At 38.3% G+C, this 22,079-nt stretch overlaps 1 protein-coding gene across 1 annotated transcript in view; it reads left to right on the top strand.

Annotated features, from left to right (window-relative positions):
• Positions 1 to 22,079, top strand: part of LOC114661352 (caM kinase-like vesicle-associated protein) — a 700,116-nt gene that overhangs the window by 473,680 nt on the left and 204,357 nt on the right. The window contains exon 3 of the mRNA XM_051934313.1: positions 5,903 to 6,034. Coding sequence (XP_051790273.1) covers positions 5,903 to 6,034 — 132 coding nt within the window. The remainder of the gene's footprint in view (positions 1 to 5,902; positions 6,035 to 22,079) is intronic.

Genomic DNA, 22,079 nt, shown 5'->3' with positions numbered 1-22,079 from the left:
CTTTGCCGCTGCGAAGCACGGGTATTTTGATATATATCAAAATATATCGCGTCATCACGCCTCCCATGTAAGCACATGAACTGACCCGCTGCCGTTTGCAATGCCATATTCGCGAGATACAAGTTTAATGAGAAGACACGAGGTATAAACGACAGTTTGGATCACTTTGTGACAGAGTTAAAATTGCTGTAGCGAGAAACTTTTAACTGCCAGGTCTTAGCTAACATTAAAAAAAACCCTGGACATCGCAACATCACACAAGAGATTGGCTCACGTGAAGTGACTGAACGCAGCAGGAGTGATCACTTCCATGAATCAAACCTGTTCAAAAAACACATTACACAATTGATAAGGTACGAAAACAATATGAAACCGATTGTGGATTTGCGTACAGCCACTGAAACTTTGTGACGGCACGAGACTTCAGGTCACGTGTCTGCAAAAGAACCTCATTCAGGCAACTATTCTTAGTGGCGGTGTTCTCAGGGGAGAGAGTTTTTATTCCTCGCATCCCCGTTATACCCTCTGATCTCCCATTTCAATTCAAACGCCTCCAATTTCCACTAAGGCTCTGCTTAGCAATGACAATTAATAAGTCTCAGGGACAGACCCTACAAAAGGTTGACATTCATTTGATATATATGTATATATGTAGATATATATATATATATATATATATATATATATATATATATATACACATATATATGTCAATGTATGTATGTCTAGATATATGTAGATATGTATATATATATGTGTATATATGTGTAGATATGTATATATATATATATATGTGTAGATATGTATATATATATATATATATGTGTATATATATGTAGATATGAATATATATATGTGTATATATATGTAGATATGTAAATATATGTATATATATGTGTGTGTGTATGTATGTATGTATGTGTGTATATATATATCTATGTGTATGTATGTATATGTATATGTATATATGTATATGTGTGATATGTGTATATATATATATATATGTATATATATGTAGATGTGTATATGTATATATATATGTGTATATGTACATATGTATATATATGTATATATGTATATGTATATATATGTTTATGTGTGTGTGTGTATATTATATATATATATATATATATATATATAATATATATATATATATATGACAGCAACACTCATAACAGTGACAACACAATTACATATATATATATGTAGATATGTATATATATGTGTATATATATGTAGATGTGTATATATATATGTAGATATGTGTATATATGTAGATATGTAAATATATATGTATATATATGTGTCTGTGTGTGTGTATATATGTATGTGTATCTATGTATGTGTATATGTGTATATGTATATGTGTGTGTGTATGTATGTGTGTATATATATGTTGATATATATATATATATATATATATATATATATATATATATATATATATATATATATATATATATGTGGATGTGTATATGTATATATATATGTATATGTAGATATGTGTATATGTAGATATGTATATATGTATATATATGTTTATGTGTGTGTGTGTGTGTGTGTATAGCAACATTCATAACAATGACAACACAATTACATTGACAATCATGTTACGTTATTTTTAAAATGTTTCCTTTTCTTTTCATAACCTCTTTAACACACTACTTCTTCGCTGCGAAGCGCGGGTATTTTGCTAGTATATAATAAATGTGTTTATGTATATATATATATATATATATATATATATATATATATATATTATATATATATATATATATATATATATATATATATATATATATTTATATATATATATATATATATATATATATATATATATATATATATATATATACACATATTATATTATATATATATAATATATGTGTATATGTATGTATATATATAATATATGTGTATATGTGTGTATATATATATATATATATATATATATATGACAGCAACACTCATAACAATGACAACACAATTACATTGACAATCATGTTACGTTATTTTTAAAATGTTTCCTTTACTTTTTCATAACCTCTTTAACACACTACTTCTCCGCTCCGAAGCGCGGGTATTTTGCTAGTTTCTTATAAAATTCAACAGGGTAGCCATCAGGGCCTGCTTTATGGGACGTCTTTATGTGAAAACAGCAGTGTCAGATGGGGAGGGGGGGTTGGGATCGTGAATGCAACTGAGAGAATAAAACTGAATTAAAAAAAAAAAAGCAAAGCTAACCTTTACAAGTATCATACATTTACATAGGCTGTTACAGTCTGAAATTAAATGTATGTTTTTATTCTAAAATAATAAGAATAAGAGCAGCTGACTTTTCAAAATGGACTCATCTGGGATCAAACCCATGAAGTTTTGATTACGAGTCAACAGTTGATACCGTTGCGCCACCGAAACGGTCGTAGCAAACGTGTGTCAATATCGCACCCTAATGTGGGTTCTTTTTCTGCACTTATATTCTTGAATAGAAGCGCACTTGTTCTGTTATATTTGTACCTTTTGTGAAAGTGTTTATTTGATATTTGGAATTCAGGCTTAACACATTATACACTTCATGTCTAAATTTTGTCAATTATTACTAAAACATGAAAAACGTTTCTGTTTTAACGATGTGTTTACTGTACATAGATTGTTGTAGACACGGAACACACATGAAATGCATGTGTTCCAAATAACGATATAGTATTTATAAAAGGTGTCATTTTGCTTGACTTCTCACTCTATACAACTCCAAGCAACTGACACGCAGGTAAACAGACTTGAGCTGAGAAAACTGTGCGGCGTTGGGGGATATGATAGCAGGCTGCTTGCTGCTTATCGATACATTTACAGGACAAAAGACGCTGATGGAGAGGTGCAAAGCGATTTAAGGTGGGACAGATCTACGAGTTTTTTTGTACGCTTTGGTAATTCTAGTGTTAAAAGGATAAATTAGATATAGCTTGCTCTCTTTCTCTCCCCCCCCCCTTATCCCCCCACCCCCCCCATTTTGTCTCCCCACATGAGGCTGGACCCCACTTCACAAAGTCCCAGTCCTCTGACATAACTAGAGACAGAGCACGTCCAAAACAAAACAAGCCCCATAGCAGAGACCTTTGAGGATTAAAAATAGAGATATCTATTGCTGTTAAGGTCTAAATATTATAAGCTTAAAATATAATCTTCAACAGTCTTGAAATATTAAGATAGTAAACCCAGGGAATGGTGTTAAAAAGTGGCCCTGGATAAGCATAGTAAACCGTAATGCAACAATAACAATAACAATAAACCAAGGGTATGATGTTGGTCCGTGTACTTTTTGGTATTTGAAATTTCATTTAAGAAGCAAAAACGAAAAAAGAAAATGAATGGAATTTTCAGAGTTTGATTTTTGATTAAAGAATAAAATGAGGGAAAATAAGGTATTTTTAATTCTATGGTAACAAATAGCAGTCATAAACTTAAAATTACACATCCATCCATCCATCCATTTTCCAACCCGCTGAATCCGAACACAGGGTCACGGGGGTCTGCTGGAGCCAATCCCAGCCAACACAGGGCACAAGGCAGGAACCAATCCCGGGCAGGGTGCCAACCCACCGCAGTAAAATTACACATACTTTTCTGAATTTATTTGTGATTTAAATAACGAAAGTGTAATAATTCATAAACAACAAAACATTTTCGTTGTCTGAATCCGAAAGTACTTCTTCTTCTGCGCAGTTTTTGATGGCACGTGCTAACAGTCCTCTTCACAACACATCAATCAACTGCCTTGAAGTTACACTGGCATCAGCAAAGGATGGACCATTACATTGAGTGACACCCCGGGACGAGGACATGACTGCAGAAAAACTGAGTTGCATGTTTCAGGTAAAAATACAAGCTTTGCAAACTTTGCTTCATTGATGTAGCAGTTCTTTCATGAACATTATTGTTGTTACTGCGAAAAACATAAAGGGAGTTTTCTCATTCTCGTTTCTTGCATTTTTCTTTTCTGATGTGCGAAAGAACAAAAGGAAAAAAGTAATTGTTTTGCGTTTTTCATTTTTCCCTTTAAGTTGAAAATAAAATAAGTGTCTTTTTATCTTTTTTAAATATTTTCTGAAACGAAATTTCAAATACCAAAAAGTACAAGGACCGATGTTAAACAGTCTCCTTTAGAATAGTGGGAAAAAAAAAGAAAAATGTTACTACTTTAATTTCTTCCACACATACGCGTATAATTGTAATTAAAACATAAACAGAAAGTGGCCGAGAAGAGAAAAGAATATATAATTATGGTACCAGTATCATTGCAAGCGGATCAGACAGCAGATAATATCTTCTTGCCATGCCATGACAGGATGCGACTCACGATCGTATTTCAAAAAAGTATTGGGATCAGCTTTCTTAACTCTTTTTCTGCTTCCTCTGTAGTGGTGAAAATATAATATTTGTCTTGAATGTTCACTTTCAGTTTGGCAGGATGCAAGAGGCTGTATCTGATATCAGCTTTCCGTAACTGCTGTTTAATGTTGTAAAAAGTGGCACGTTTAGCAGCTGTTGAGTGTGAGAAATCAGGGAAAATATGAATGTGGTTATTTTCAAATATGATCTCTTGTTTCTGTCTGAGATGTGACATTATATTAAACTTAGATTGTAATCTCTCGAAGTGCACAAGAAGAGTCCTAGGTTTGGAGGTATTTGATCCACGTATGCGATAAACTGCTGCTATCTGATTTAAAGTCCTCTCCAATTATTTTTGAGAATAGTTCAGCTACGAATTTCACTGGGTTTGGACTTTCACGATTCTCAGGTAGACCTTCAATTCTAATATTATTCCTTCTTCATCCATCTTCCAGAGCAACAAGTCTGTCTCTGAGTTTTTTGAATTTGGAATTCACAGCTGTTGCTTTTCCATCAGCAGCAGATGCCAAATGTTCAGCTGTTTCAATTCGAGTTGTGAATGTCTGCTTAACGTCTTCCAGCTGATCGTCAAGTTCTCTCAGTTTAGATGCATTTTCCTGAATGTGTTCCTCAATTTTTCTCAGCATACCTTTAAAGGCTGCATCAAAGCAATTATATACATGCTTTTTCAAGTCTTTATTATCCTGCTGCAGCTCCAGCCACAGCTTCTCATTTGTCTTCTCGCTTGTCTTGAGCAAGCCATTTATTTCTTTCTTTATATTATTCTGAATGTCTTTCTTGAGCTCATTTATGGCCGTGGCCATTGTTGCAATCATTACCTTTAGTTCGGACAGATCATTTCGGCTTTCATGCTCTGCAGGAGAAGAGACAGGCCCTATTACAGCCGATGCGTCTGGCTCTCGAGGAGTAGATGAAAGCGCGGACTGTAAAGCCATTTCCAGTTTCAAGTGATCTTCTGGAATCAACAAGCTATCATGACCTGCATCACTTGCACATTCGCTCCCATTTTTGCTCTCGACAGGAGATGATGCAGCGAAGCAGGGCCCTGGGGAGTCTGTGCTTTTGCCTGTCTGTTCCATGTCAGTCTCTGAAAGGCCATACCTTGCACTTGGACTTAATGCCTGTCTAGACTTGGATGTAGCTTTAGATTTCTTTTCCGTTTCTTTCTGACCCCCTTTCTTGTTGCTCATGTTTATATCCTGTAGTAGAAACTCCTCAGGTTGGGTAAATACAGGATACCTTGGGATAATAAGAAATAAGAGAAAAAATAAAGCCGCTGCTAACGGAGCTCTGCTTCAGACGTCCATCTCCCGTAACGGACGAGACCAACTACTTAATTTTAGTATATGCCAAAATTTTTGACAGGGCCTACTTTATAAGGTTTAAAATACATCATATGTTAACACCAATCAGACCATTCTGGACAGTTACTTTTTGCTACTTGTTAATATTTAAATCAAAAAAATTAATGTTTTTCATATTATTGTTTCAGAAAGGAGTTCTGTGAATTGTGCCTAGCAAAGGAACGGCAGACGGAGAAAGTGTTTGTGTGTAAGAAGTTCCTGAAGAGAGATGGACGGAAAGTGCGAAAGGCTGCCAAAAATGAAATCATGATCCTGAAAATGTAAGAGTTTTGCCAATAGTACTGGCTGTTCTCAGCAGAACAATTTATATTACTCATAAATTATGTTTTTAAGAATCAAGTTTTTTTTCAGGCCAATAATAAGAATTAACAAAAGCTAAAATTTTAAGAACCTAAATTAGGACATGTAGGTGGAGAGACCTTTGACAAACGTGAGTTTAGAGATAGCTTCAAGCAGTTTATAGTGAGTTTTTGGTAATGTGAATGACAGATAGGTGGATCACAACATGGTGTTAGTGGTTACTTAAACTGATGCTGCTAACACGGTGTAAATCTCTCTGTAAGTTGCTGAGTTAAGTACAATGAAAGGTGCCGCATTGAAAAAAAAGGTTCACTAATTAGGTGCAATTGGATTATTATCTGGTTTGGTTTGTCCATTCCAAAACTTTCATTCATTTTTTGTAGTTATTTAGTTATAACTTTGCCAATAAGCTTGGAATCATTATCCTATTTAATTATCCATTTTCAGCCAAGCATTAGCTATTACACAGGTGGTCAACATTTTCTGATAGTACACTCTGGTATAAAGAGTAGTTCACAATTAATGAAACCACCATGATGCATCCTGGTCCTTTGGGTGCAAACAAACCCAAAACCATTACCTGTCCTTTACTTTATTTGATGGTTGGTATTATGTCCTTGTGATGAAATGCTGTGGTTGTGTTTCTCCAAGCTTGTTGTTGTCCATTATGTAACCAGATCACTCCACTTTTTGCCTTGTTTGTCAGAACGATCTGATCTTATGAGTGTTTTTGTTTTGGAATATCCACTTCTTAGAATATTTCCAAATGTCTTGAATGTGCTTTATTTGTAAATAACCCATTTTCTTATATAATAATGCACTACAGAGTTTTTGGAAATGCCAGTCTTTTAACCATCAATATCAAAATATGGTTTTCTGAGGTCAATTGTCCTTGGCATAATGTTACCAAAAACATGAATGTTGCAAAGTGAACTTCCAAAGATTCTGCAATTTTACAAAGGTGTTAACACTCTGTGATCATTAGCTAATAAAAAAATGATTAGTGCCAACTGGCTTAACACTAGAATTACTAAAGCCTACAAAAAACCCCCCATAAATCCAGTCCACCTTAAATCCCTACACACCTCTCCATCAGCTTCTTTTGTCTTGTAAATGTATTGATAAGTGTCAAACCTTTTTCAGGTCCTTGCAGAACTTGATAGTGTCTCCGTAGATTCTGAGGTGGTAGGTAGGCGTGAGGCACCTCAACTGGCCACCTCAAAACCACTTTCTCTCTTGGACATAGCGCGGTTGCATCTAGTTGTCATTGTTTATGTTGGAACAAATAACATACATAAGTGTAGTCTGTCAGTTCTGCAATCCAAATTTAACAAGTTAGGTGTCAGGCTGAGGAACAGAACTGAAAAGGTAGTCTTAACTGAAGTTCTGTGACTTAGCGTAGAAAGGTATAGGTTTATGGAGCATTGGAACTACTTTTGGAACAGTTGGGACCTGTTCAGGGATGACAGGTAACATCTGAACTGGGGAGGCATGTAAGTAGGTTAGTTGAGGATTGTTTAAACTAGGGAAATGGTGGCAAGAACATGTCAGGTTTAAGAGAATTACTTGTGTTCTGTTTTTGTGTATTGTATTTGCTGTATTTGCTTTCTCTGAATTGCCTTTCTGAAGATTTTTTCCAAATTTTTCCCTTCAAGTTATTTTTTGAGTCATTTTTTTTTTTATCTTCTTATGGAGCGAAAGCTGGGGGGTTTTCAAAAAACATCCATTGAGGCATTCCTTGTGTGACTTTGTGCTATACAGGAAAAAAAAAATGTTGTCGTTGTCATGTGACCTTGAGTACCATACAAAAAATCTCATTTGACATTGTTGTTATACAGTTTAGTCTCAGTCTATAGGCTGTATTGCTTTGACCTCCTGCTAGACTGCTGTTTGACAAAGACACTGAGTTTTCCTTAATGTTGCCCTGATATATTTATTGGGTGTTTCACTGCTACTGATGGAACTTCCCAAATAAGTAAATTCCTCTAAATTCTCAAGAAGCTTACCATTTTTGGTGCATGAGTTGTTCTGTTGATGTACATCACTTTAGTTTTGAGGCGGTGATAATCAGGCACAGTTTCTTCGCTGTGCATATTCAGTCTGTCGGTCTTTCCCTTGTCAGAACAAAAGGATGAGAAACCCAGAAAAAGTTTTGGGTTAGTCACCCCGTAAATTGTACTGTAGTTGGTTTTTGGCAAGGCAAAGAAAGAAAGTTTAACAGAGTTCAAAATGGAACTGATGCATATGTGACAAAATGGTGGTTTTAAAGTCTGGCAAAGGAATTGACGTCATCAAGGCCGGAACTGGAAGTGAAATCATCAGGGCCAGAAGTGACGTCATCAGGGCCAGTCAGGATTTCCCATAAATGGTCTGCAGCAGAAAAAAGAGAAAGGATTAATGCACTCCATCCTCCCCTGGTGCCTCATGCATAATGCCGTGCATAGAATTCACACTAAAACATGGAATACGGACAAAAGCGGAAATGTTTGTATGCACAAAAAAAATCCAGATGCATAAATCTGTGCTTTCACCAACTTCCTTGTTCTTCTGCTCCATAAATCCCGATAAAAAGTAATGCACGTGCACACGCCTGCTGCCACTCCCCAAACTCCTCCCAGAATTACGCCTCTTTGAATATGCAAATCAATATAAATAGCCCTTAAGCTCAGTGTTCTGTGAAAAGGCAATGGCAAAGGCACGGGGGAAAATAGAAGAATTTTAGCGAATACCAAGTGGAGGCATAGGAAAAAGCACTATTTTTTAGTTTAAACAGTGGTATAAACAACAAAAGGAAGTTGATCGAGTAACACAGAGTGTTGGAGAAACTCGAAAGCTCAAGTTCACAAAGTCGCACAGTGCCCGAAATAAAAAAGAAGTTGTCAGATATCAAACTTGCCATGAAAAGGCGAGTCATAGCCCACCGTCTGAGTGACATATGAAAGCTTATTAGGGTACAGAGAAAAGAAAAAAAAATAGGGACACTGTGGGAAAAAAGCTTGAAATTTCAACTTTAATCATGTAGTTTATTTTGTCATTAAAGTAGAACATCATAAACTTCATCTTAAAATCGTTTAATTTACTAGTTTCTCAAATCCCATTGTAACTAAAGTAGCATGTTAAATGCTTTGTTTTGTATGTGTTGTTCTATGTGCTCTATGTGTGTGAATCACTATGTGCTTCTTAAACAGGCTTTCTCTTCCTCCGACAGGACACAGAATCCATTACACTCATGATATTACAGCTCTCTGAATAATTTAAATACTGAGATGTATACTTGATATAATTTTCATGATGATAGGAATTAAAGCATGTATTAAACATGGGAACACAGTGGTGCAGTGACAGTGATGAGCTGGCGCCCTGTCCAGAGATTGTTTCTGCCTCCTGCAAAAAGCTTGCTGCGCCGTGCACGACCTTCGATGAAATAATTTATTGCAGCAGTACTGTCTCTTTCAAACGTAATAACCCCCAATTCCTGTCCTCCCTTTTCTTTCTCCAAATACCCAATCGCAACACAATCTGCTCTGTAATAGATGTTAAGCCATCTGTAGGCTGAGAACGCCGATTCTTCAAAACTTTTAAGGAACATTGAAATATATTCGAAGTACATGTTTAATTATTCTATCCATCTATTCTTCCAGTGTCGTGCCAGCCCCAGAAAGAATACAGTGCGAGGCATGAACAATCAGTGAACAGGGCGCCATCGTGTCCTCGCATGTTTAATTATTAACAATATAGATTATTTAAATGAAGTTAACATTTTATCTGTATAATATAATAAACATATTTTGCTGCATTTCATCTTAAAAATGATATCGTCATCATATGTAAATACGCGCTTTATAAAGTGGCTCAGGTTGTGCAATATTATAACTGTATCTCAAGTTTACAGTGAGGTAATTGTACTTATAAGTACAAACAGTTCTACAAGGAGCACTTGATGAACTGATTGATTGCGTTTATAGTTCTTGGGATGAAACTGTTTCTGAACCGCAAAGTCAGTACAGGAAAGGCTCTAAAGCGTTTGCCGTATGAGAGCACTTCAAATAGGCAGCATGGCCTAGATGCTGTATACCGATAATTCTCTTTCCGATCAGCTGCTGTAGAGCTGTGATTCCACACTCAGATACAGTGATAAATACTCTGAGTGGTGCAATGAGAGTAGTATGGAAAAGGATGATCCTCTGTGGCAACCCCTAAAGGGACCAGCTGAAGAAGAAGGTGCAGTGAGAGTAACAACGCTAAAGCAGCTATGATATTTGGAATAGTTTGGCTATTCAGTGGACCATTATATTGTTACAGGTTAATTACAGTCAGATGCCTTAAACTAATAAACATCCATCCATCCATCCATTTTCCAACCCGCTGAATCCAAACACAGGGTCACGGGGCTCTGCTGGAGCCAATCCCAGCCAACACGGGGTGCAAGGCAGGAACCAATCCCAATCCCGGGCAGGGCACCAACCCACCACAGGACACACACACACACACACACCCCAAGCACACACTAGGGCCAATTTAGAATCGCCAATCCACCTAACCTGCATGTCTTTGGACTGTGGGAGGAAACCCACACAGACACTGGGAGAACATGCAAACTCCACGCAGGGAGGACCCGGGAAGCGAACACGGGTCTCCTAACTGCGAGCCAGCAGCGCTACCACTGCACCACCGTGCTGCCCCAAACTAATAAACAATATGCGGTTAATTTCAGTGTATAAGAAAGGGAAACCACACTGGAACAAAAGCATTGCTTTGACGCTGGCTTCTGCCAGTTTGCAAAACTGAGCGGAGTACTTGTGTACGCCAGGGTTTGAGCTAGCATGAAAATGTGTTTGGCTTTATGCCAAGTTTAGGTTTTATACATCGTGATGAATGTGGAAATGGGAGTATGCAACATTTTTGTGCGTACACTCTGTTTATACATGAGGCCCCTGGTCCCACATGGAATTACCCTTATTCGAGCCGTTTAGCTGCCTCCCATGCGCATGTGTGTGACAGCCTGTAGATGGACATGTTTAGAGGAGAATGCAGCAAGGCCATTGCCAGATTCTAAGGATGTAAAATGCTTAGTCAATGAAATTGATGTAGAATGGGCTGTTCCATTCCAGGCACTGTTCAATGATGTTACTTAGAGCAAAGATCTGTTCATGCACTCTTGTCCTTTCCTGAATTCTGCTTATTCTTCTATGAGCTTGGTATCAATAGCTGTGAAAGTTTTGGTCAGCAGAACTCGACAAAAGACTTTAGATGGTATTGAGAAAAGTGTTGTCCAGTTGTCACAGATTTGATCAAATCGTCAATCATAATGTCCTTGTCCCAGATGTCAAGGAACAGGTCAGTAAGAACCTTAGTTGAAGTGTTGATATCAAATCCAGGATTAAATTCCAATGGGACATCAAGATTTGCAATGTTCTTTGTTTGACTGAAATGTGGCTTTCACTTGCAATACCAGACTGAGATGTAACCCGCATCTGAGTATTTCTCTGTCTTTCCACTGAACAGACTTCTATATGTGGTTGATGTGCTTGATCAGCCTTCTCCAAACAGCTTGGTCCTGCACCTCCTTGTCAGTCAAGCCCTTTTCCTTCAGATCTTCTTTTACTTTACCCATCCATCTCCATTTTGGCCTCCCTCACTTTCTCTTCCCCTGTACTTTCATTCCCTTCACTCTTTTGCCCACATATTCATTGTCTCTCTTCATCACATGCCCATACCACTTCAACCTACTTTCCTGTCCTCACCCACTTTTGTTATACCTCTGATTTTATCATTTCTTATTCTGTTCTTTTTTGTAACTTCACACATCCATTTCAGTATTCTCATTTCTGCCACATCTAACTTCTTCTTCTGTGCTCTTTTAACTGCCCTTGTTTCAACTCCATAAATCATTACTAGTCTTACCCAGTGGCGTAACAAGGTCTGGTGGCATCCGGTGCAGAGTTTAAACTTGTCACCCCCATGTCCACCAAAATATAAAATTAAATTTATTGAGAAAGCAATTTTTTATTCAATTGGTTAAGTAAATAGGGCATAATGTTAATTATTTTGTAAACAATTTTTTATGAATAAAAAAAAAGTAAAATGCCTTTTTATTAATAAGCCAGTTTAATGTACAATGTAAGAAATCTTTTTTTATAGTGATAGTACCTAGTGCATAACTTTATTATTATTATAATACAATTTAATGAAAACTCAATTGTTTACACGTTTCGTTCTCTAGGCTCTAATCCAACAAACTATACTTTAACATGATACTTAGAATCTCTTCTTTCTAACTTTTTGTTCTGCAAATTTTAAAAATGGCATCATCAAAATCGATACCTTCAGCTACACTATTTTCAAATGACAAAATGGCTAAGCTAGAGAGTCGTGCTTGGTTCACAGTGGATCTGAGATACAGTAATCCCTCCTCCATCGCGGGGGTTGCGTTCCAGAGCCACCCGCGAAATAGGAAAATCCGCGAAGTAGAAACCATATGTTTATATGGTTATTTTTAGAATGTCATGCTTGGGTCACAGATTTGCGCAGAAACACCGGAGGTTGTAGAGAGACAGGAACGTTATTCAAACACTGCAAACAAACATTTGTCTCTTTTTCAAAAGTTTAAACTGTGCTCCATGACAAGACAGAGATGACAGTTCTGTCTCACAATTAAAAGAATGCAAACATATCTTCCTTTTCAAAGGAGTGCAAAGCAAGCAGTCAAAAAAAAAAATCAATAGGGCTTTTTGGCTTTTAAGTATGCGAAGCACCGCCGGTACAAAGCTGTTGAAGGCGGCAGCTCACACCCCCTCTGTCAGGAGCAGGAAGAGACAGAGAGAGAGCCACAGAAAAACAAAGTCAAAAATCAATACGTGCCCTTTGAGATTTTAAATATTGCTTAGCACTGTGCAGCATGTCCTTCAGGAAGCAGCTGCACACAGTCCCCCTGCTCACACCCCCCTACGTCAGCGCAAGAGAGAGAGAGAGAGAGAGAAAGTAAGTTGGGTAGCTTCTCAGCCATCTGCCAATAGCGTTCCTTGTATGAAATCAACTGGGCAAACCAACTGAGGAAGCATGTACCAGAAATTAAAAGACCCATTGTCTGCAGAAACCCGCAAGGCAGCGAAAAATCCGCGATATATATTTAAATATGCTTACATATAAAATCCGCGATGGAGTGAAGCCGCGAAAGGCGAAGCGCGATGTAGCGAGGGATCACTGTAATTCTTAATTAGTTTGAGTTTCCAAAAACTCCTCTCAGTTGTTTGTTTACTTGAGCACCAGCACAGTTCAAAAGATATGAGACAGAACACCTCCCCCCACACACCACACAATAATACTAAATCATTACAGCATCACATCATTCACCCGCAATTTGTTGCAATTAGGGATTGTTAAAGCCCATGTAACATTATTTGACATGTTATTTTATGTAACAAAAGGCGCATTAATACAAAACCGGCAATTTTTTGTCACCCCCTCAGAGCTGGTACCCGGTGCGGGCTGCACCCGCCTTCCTACGCCACTGGTCTTACCACTGTCTTAAAGACCTTATCCTTAACTTTCACCTTAATTCTTCTATCACACTATACTCCTGATACCTTCTTCCAAATGTTCCATCCACACTGCACTCTATATTTAAATTTATCCACTGTTTTTGATAGTTCTCCCAGTAGGCTAACTTCTGAATCCTGATCTTCATTAAGCATCATACTGTATATTCTTTTTCCTATTTATCTTCCCTCTATCTTCCAAAGCCTTTCTCTATTCTTCCAACTTCCTCTTCACTTCCTCTTTTCCAAAAGCATGGTCCAGGGTGATTGGCCTTTTATCCCTTGACGCAACACATTTATAGCCAGATCAAAGAAGTACAGACTTAAAGATGATCCCTTCTGCAGACCTACTCTAATGGGGATTGAAGTCAATAAATTAGTTCAATGAAGTATCAGGATCTATGGAATAAATAAGAAACAGTAGAAAAGAAAAGGATTGGTGTATTGCCTAACATCATCAGTAGGTATGCCCAGGGCTGCTTGTTAGCTATTGTTAAAAAAAACTGGGTTGGGGGGATTCTAGAGTATTGGCATCATTAGATCGGAAAATCTTCATGGTTAGAAAGGAAGCAAAGAGACATGTTCACAGTAAAGCCTCAGAATGGTTGCACTCATAACAGAAGAGCAGGAGGCACATTCTTCCTAGCATATATTTTCTTTAAAGGTTACAAGCCTAATGACATAATGAATCTCTATTCCATTCATCATCGAAAACGGAGATGTGACAAATGCCTTAGGAGAAATTACATACAAAACAGTTTTTAATATGAGTTTTATGCTCAAAAAGAAAATAACTGATTGAAGCCCATTGTATTACAAAGCCAGTGGTGAGGGTCCTGGTTTCTTCTGAGTTTCTTCAGGGAGAACTGGATGATAATAATAATAAGAATGATGTAGTTAAGGTAACAGTTACTCAGTTTTTATTGGGCTTATGAGATTCAGTTTGGTTTGCAATGCCATTCGTTTGTCTTGTCTTGTAGAGCTCAGGTGGTGGCAGATTTGCATATTTGTCATCAGCTTTGGAGATATTGCTAATTACTTCTGTTTGTTTGTGAATAATAAGAGATTATTTGTTCCCTCAGGCATGTTTCCCATATACAGTAGTTCCAGAAAGTATATATGGAGATAATTTGTTTTTATAAAAATGTCAGTTTTGGTGGAGATAAACTTAATAACATCTTTATTGCTAGTAATAATTGGCTAACCTCCAATGGTGAATTAAATTTGTAGTGATATTATAAGTTCCAGGAAAAGCAGAGCATAATAATGACATCATTGCTGCAATATTTGACACATCTCTTCTTGTGGTCTTTTATTAAAAAAATCTCTTTCATCTTTGTGGTGTCAGAACAAATATTGCTCTGTTAATTTATTCCCAAGGTATAACATGTCCTCCCCTATTCATTGTTAGGGACCGCCTTAATATCATAACTGAAGGAGCACCCTCAGCTAGTATGTTATAAGGCTGGTAGGGCATTGTTTCAGTGGTTCACTCATTCATAGTTAGGTATAGTGATGATCTCAATTGTTCTCCAAAGTTAACTGCAGTAAAAACAAGAAGTGGTGTAATTTTGTCATTTAAATTAATTTGGCTGTGTGGAAAGATAATGCAGACACAGGTTCAATTGTTGGGTCACTTTCCGTGCACATCCTTATATTTTATAACATAAAATCAATATAAAGATACAAAAACAAATGGATTCAGCTGTTGCTGTAACTTTCTGGGGCTACCTTCTTAATGTGTAGTGTGCAGTTTCTTCTCCTGTGGTGATCTGAGTTCAAGTGACCACTTCTTCTGCGAGGTCAGAATATATAGACAGCCCAGAAGGGGCAGGGCTAACACGGAGGGGGGGGGGGGGTTTGGTCAGGGTTTGTCAGCTTTGGGTACCTATGGACTATGGGAATAAGGAAGAGACAGTTAGAAACAATGCCCCCAGTCTCTATGGGGCAAAAATACTCACCATGACAAAGCCCTGAAGGTGTCCCCTCTGTGTATGTGTGTGTGACACTGCATACACCTTTACACATCTGTAGAGAGATAGGCAGGTCTAGGTATGAGGTCTTGGATCTACGAGGGGACATCGTTATTGGCATGGAGAGAACCCTTGTTGTTCAGTACCTTGTATTAGTAAGGCTGAAGGTAGCAATCTATTTTGGTGATGAGTCATTGCAATGGGGCATGGTCTGTCACCAACATGAATTCACACTAGAGCAAGTATTACTGCAACTGGGGAATTACCCAATTCATAGCAAGGGCTCCATGCTCAACTGCTGCATGCCACTTCTCTTGATCCATCAGTTTCTGGTTGAAGTAAAGGACAGTGTGTAGAGCCCTGTCAATGAACTGATTTAGATACTCCCCCAGGTTGGAATCAAAGGCAGAGAAAAGTAAGGCAAGATTAGTACTGCGGCTGATGTAAGAGCCTTCTTTAGGTTGATAAATGCAGCTTCTGCCTTGGGAGTCTACACCACTCTAGTCAGGGCCCATTTGCAAGTCAAATCCATTAAAGGCGTAGCCCTTTCTGAGAAAGCAAGGCATGAAGCATCGGTAATACACTGCGGTAGTCCCAGAAAACCTGTACCTGCCTTTTCATTTGCAGCAAGGGCCAGTCCAGAATGGCTGTAACCTTTCAGCATAGGGGGTTTGACTCCTGCACCATCCTATCATGTAGGACAGGTATTTGGCCTCAGATAGAACAAAGTAACATTTCTTTGGGTTGATGTTCATCCCAGCAGTGTGGATGGCTTGGAGCATGGTCATGACCAGTGACAGTATGAAATGCAGGGTGCCTGGGTGCCTGGGCACCAAAAAAATTTTTTAAAACTCTACTTAAATTATTTAGGTAATGTGAAATAATCATAAAACAAATTTGTTTATTTCCACAATGTGCCTGAAATCAGTACATGTCAATATCCACTAAAAATTGGTTCTGACTTGTTTAATTTCTGTGTGAATACTGTATTTCCTGAGTAAAGGCTGCTGGCCAAATGAGAGTGTATGCAAGTCCTTGTTCATTTGGCAAGCAAGTGACCTGAGGTGGCCCCAGACAATTCCCACATTTATTGGCAGCAAATTAGTATTGTTTTAGTTTTTTTTTTAAATCTAATGTGATTGGACAATCGTCAATAAGCTATTTCAAGTTCACATCAATGGTTCACAGTTTACACCTGCCATTAGCGTAACTACAGATGAGCGAGCACAACTTTACAGAGATGGCAACTTCAAGTGGAACTTCAGAAATCAAAGAAAATTCAGTTATTTCTTTAATGAAATACTCACTTCATAAATCATTTGCTTGAACAAAAAATGAAGATAAAGGAGCCTGGACAACGTTATTTAAGAATTTAGCAGCAGGCAAGTGATCGAGGAGATTTTTTCTGCTCTTGTTATGACAAATGGAGTTGGTTAACTAGATATGGTGAAAATAATGACTTTTTTTGTTTTCCCCGTTTGCTGTTTCAAATTGTCAAAGTGTTGAGTACAATGATGGGGTCATGAGACCTAAAACATCTTTCTGAAAAATGCAAGCAGCATGAAAGTAGTTACAGTTGATTAGTGCAATGTTTTTCAACCAGTGTGCTCCGTAAGATCTACCCAGGTGTGCCGTGGAAATAATAGAATAGTGCACCTGGATCTAAACCTGAGTAGAACAACCTTCTCAGATGGTCTTAATCTTTCTGAGGAAGACAGGACTATTTGGAGGAGTTGGTATAAAAGCAGCTCGGTGATTACTATGTTGCAGACACAGCACTTCAAGCACTTCAGACACGTCACCAGGCTGCTACAGTCCATCTGCCCTGGGTGTGTGGTCGCAAAAGGGCCAATAATTTATAGTGGGAAATAGGAATAAGCACCATAAGATGGTTGCCCTGGTGAAATTCCCAGAAGGCTATGTTATATATATGCAGTGGATCTGCACCTACTGTGCACACTGTATGTGCTATTTCACCACGGGTCACACTTCCTCAAACCTTTCATACAATTGTCATGATTTGGTATGATTTTAGGTCCTCATATTCCACCATTTCTATGGTTTATTTCCATTATGAGGTCCGCTTTCAGTATTACTAGGAGCATGGCCTCCTAGGGACCCATGCACAATCAATGCATAAAACGACAGGTATGAATTCAAGTCCTTATCTGATCTGTGCTTACCGGATCTCTAAAGAATTCAAAGCGTATAATTGTGCTCTTTTCTCATGCATATTTTCAGCTTTGACCCTCTTGTTCTCTCAACCACAGTTACTGACTGGGTTTCCATTTAATTTTTCTTTCCACCTTTTTTTTGTTTTGTTTTGTTTTTACGCACATCTTTTTTTCCTCAAAAACTTTATCTGCCAGTTCGTTGACAGAACTGATATATTCCTATATGTTTGTTGAGGGTTTCCACCTCTGTCCCCTCTTTTCGGATATCCAGCAGTCCCCTCTGCTGCCTCCTATTCAATAATTCAAATGGAGTAAGCCAGTGGAAGTCTGGGGTACCTCTAAGTAGGTGAAAAAAATTAGTCAAGATTAGGTCCCAGCCCCTCCTGTCTCCTGACACCACCTTTCAGACCATCTGTTTCAGCATTGGCTGAAACACTCGACTAAACCTATTGATTTTTGTGTGGTATGCAGACATCTTCTAGGTGTTTGTTTCAAAACAATTTGAACCATTCCTTAAACACAGCCACATTGAAGGGCTTCCCATGGTTCATAAGGACTTCTTTAGGGATGCCTACCTACCAGTTCCCAGGCAAAGGTCTTAGTTTTAGCCAAATGTGTGGGAATGATTTTAGGATACTAGGTGTCATAGTCAACCAGGGCAATAAAATATTTTTATTCCCTAACTGAGGGTTCAAGTGGGCCAAATATGTTAATCCCAACCAACTCAAATGGGATGTCGATTATAGGCATGGGGTCAAGTAAGGCTTATATCCAATGGGGAATTTCTCTCAGCCAACACTCGAGACATGAGGCACACAACTTGCATACCTCTTTATTAATCCCTGGCCAGTAAAACATGGCCTTGAATCGCGGTTTTCTTACTACCAAGATGAGCCCCAAGAAGATGTGCGTGTGTGACATCACAAATCATCTGTGGGATCAGGAGCTGATAGCACATCTGAGCCCTAATGCTTCACTATTGGGTAGAGCAAGTTACAGTATTTTTAAACTCAAAGTGGAGTCCAAGTTGTGGGGAATCAGCAACAAAGATGCAGTCAACAGAAGTGACAGCATTATGTGCAAACGTTAGGGAATCATCATTCCATTGCTGCTGCTTCATATAGACAGGGAGCAGGATAAATTGAAGTTGCAATGCCTCGAAGGGGCCAAGGGTGGCATCATATTGGATGGCCATGCCTTTACCTGGGCATTTACAAAGTATGGGCTGAGACTCTGTATTACCTCAGTTCCAGAATTCAAAGGAGTCTTGTTGCTGTAGCTTTGGAACCTGTTGTATCCATGTTTCACAGTGTAAGGGGTCTGCACAGAACTGCCATCAGCATAACCGGGGCCCAGCTGTGAAAGGAGAGTGCCATCGAGTTTCACCATGGATGCCAGTCTTTCCTTGGGCAATTGGAGGAACAGGAAGCAGAGGGTTAGTCACAAGAAGCAGAGGGTTGTGGTGCGAGGAACTCTATCAGAATTGGCTGATGTTAAGAGTGGTGTCCCACAGTGGTCAGTGCTAGGGCCTCTGCTATTTTTAATACATATATAAAAATTATTTGGATAGGAATAAAATTAACAAACTGGTTAAGTTTGGAGATAATAACAAGATAGGTGGACTGGTAGATAATCTAGAATCTGTTGAATGATTACAGAGGTACTATGACAGCACACAATCTTCTTGGGCAGTTTTGTGGCAAATTAAATTCCTCTTGCATGTACAATATATCAACCTTCCTTCTCTCTGTTACATCAGCTAACTCTCTCCCCTTACCAGTCATACCTCCAGCATTCAAAGTTCCTACCCTCAGTTCAACTCTCTTTACCTTCCTTCTCTTCTTCTGCCGCTGGACATGTCTTCCCCCTCTTCTTCTCCTTCTTCGGCCAACAGTGGCCCAATTTCCGCCAACACCCTGTTGGCAAACAATACTGAAATCTGTATTGTTGTCCGCATATTGATCTGGCAACATATTACACCGGATGCCCTTCCTAACGTAACCCTTCTCATTTATCCAGGCTTGGGACTGGCACGAAGAAAGACACTGGTTTGTGCATCCCCTGTGGCTGGGTTAGTATGGTATTAAGAAGAGAAATTGAAATGTATAAAGGTAGCCTCTATCTATAACACTCATATTAACAAATTTTGGCCACACTTAAAAAAACATTCTTTTTATCTCTAATGAAATAATGTCTATAACTGACTGTTAGCAATTTATTTATTAGTCTGAAATATTTAATTTCATCTCAGGTTGGACAGGTTCATTGTCTTAGTGCATATTTCATAATGAATCTATAATAATAAAAGGCAAAGCCCTCACTGACTGACTCACTCACTCACTGACTCACTCATCACTAATTCTCCAACTTCCCGTGTAGGTGGAAGGCTGAAATTTGGCAGGCTCATTCCTTACAGCTTACTTACAAAAGTTAGGCAGGTTTCATTTCGAAATTCAAAGCGTAATGGTCATAACTGGAACATATTTTTTGTCCATACACTGTAATGGAGGAGGCGGAGTCACGTATCGCGTCATCACGCCTCCTACGTAATTACGTGAACTAAAAACAAGGAAGACATTTACAGCACGAGTCACACGCGGGAACGAAGGTAAATGACGTTAATTTTTGACTGTCTTTTAATACTGTGTAAGCATACATATTAACACGTGCAATTAAACGTGTGCATTTACAGGGTGATTTCTCAGGCTTAAAAGCTCACCTTTTACTAAAAAGGTAAATGCAAAACTATTTTCAATCAGTTTATTGAAACGCTCCCGTTAAGGATTGCAATAACATATTCGCGAGATAAAAGAACGAAGTAGGGGGAAATGGAGGAACAGCCGCAAACAGTGAAGAGCAAAAAATTAATTAAACAATTGAGAACGGAGCGAGTTAAGCATACAAGCATGTTCATAAGGGAAACAAAGCACGGTGTAAAACGTAAGTTTAAATTAAGTTTATACAAACGCTCCCGCTGCGGATTGCAATAACATATTCGCGAGATAAAAGTTTAATGAGAAGACACGAGGTATAAACGAACCACACGCTGTGGCGCAACGTTAGGGGCAACAGTTTCAACCATTCTATGATCTGCTTCTCGCAACTGAAAGACGGCACATGGCGGATGTTAGCCGACTTGCTCACCGCAACGTTAGGAGCTTCAAGTATGGCGCTGACGCCACATCTCAGTGCCAACACTTTGCAGACTGTACTTAAAAGACACGCCCTCCTCAGTGGACAGTTAAAAACACCAATCAAACTAACGATGACATCAAGTATTACCCAATCAAAAGTAGGAAAGGAGGCATCTTCATAAAATGCGTGTGGGATGATTTGCATGAGACGCTGCTTTAAAAAAAAAATGATAAAAAAAATACGGGATAAATCCCGTCCAGTATTGATTCAAAACGGGACGCGCAATTTCATTCTCAAACGCGGCACGATTCCGTATTTTAAAGGACGGGTGGCAACCCTACAGTGCCAGGTAACCACCCATACAATCAGATTGTGATTCACACTAGAAATGCAATGAATGTAATTACCCCGATCTACATACAAGGCGAAAGTCTTGCAACATTCAAAGATGATGGTTTGGGATAATTAGTACTTATTAAGTACACCATGGCACATAAAAGAGCTTATAAAGCCTTGAACCGAAAAAAGCAAGATCTCAGAGATCGTAAAAAAAAAAAAGGAGGTAATGTCGTTTTACTCGCTGTACATTTTAGTCAAACATTACCAGTTATTCCACGAGGGAGACCAGCAGATGAACTCAACGCGTGTTTAAAATCCATGCTTCTCCCACGCTCGGTTATATGTCGCGTGTTCTCGGGTAGGTACACCAAAAAATTTATACATTTAAGCATGTAATGGGCAAACAAAAAATGAGGTATACCCGAAGGCACTGCAGTAGTACTCAATGTAACTTTACTTCTTAAATGTTAATGTTTTACTGTTTAATAATTTATACGCTTCTTATATATTGTTCAAATTCTTTTATCAAAATACCAGTGACAGCGCAATGAACGATAACATGGAGTGAATACACCATACGCATCTGCCCACGGCCGCCCTGGTGTGCGCAGATAGGAGTTGATTCTAAAATAAAATAAACATAAAAAGAGTAATACAATCATCACCCATAAAGCGGATAGCAGACGTGACGTATTATATGTGTACCAGATTTCAAGTCAATAGGTGAAACTGTTTGCAAGCTACAGGTGATTTAAAATCCTGGACAGACCAACGAAAAGCCACGGTAGCAAATTATAGAAGAAGATTTTACTGTTTAATAATTTATATTTATATGAAATGTGCTTC

Source organism: Erpetoichthys calabaricus, chromosome 11, assembly GCF_900747795.2.
Source record: "Erpetoichthys calabaricus chromosome 11, fErpCal1.3, whole genome shotgun sequence".
NCBI classification, from domain to species: Eukaryota; Metazoa; Chordata; class Cladistia; order Polypteriformes; family Polypteridae; genus Erpetoichthys; species Erpetoichthys calabaricus.
The sequence above is the reverse complement of the archived record's forward strand: the minus strand, read 5'-3'. Positions and strand labels throughout refer to the sequence as shown.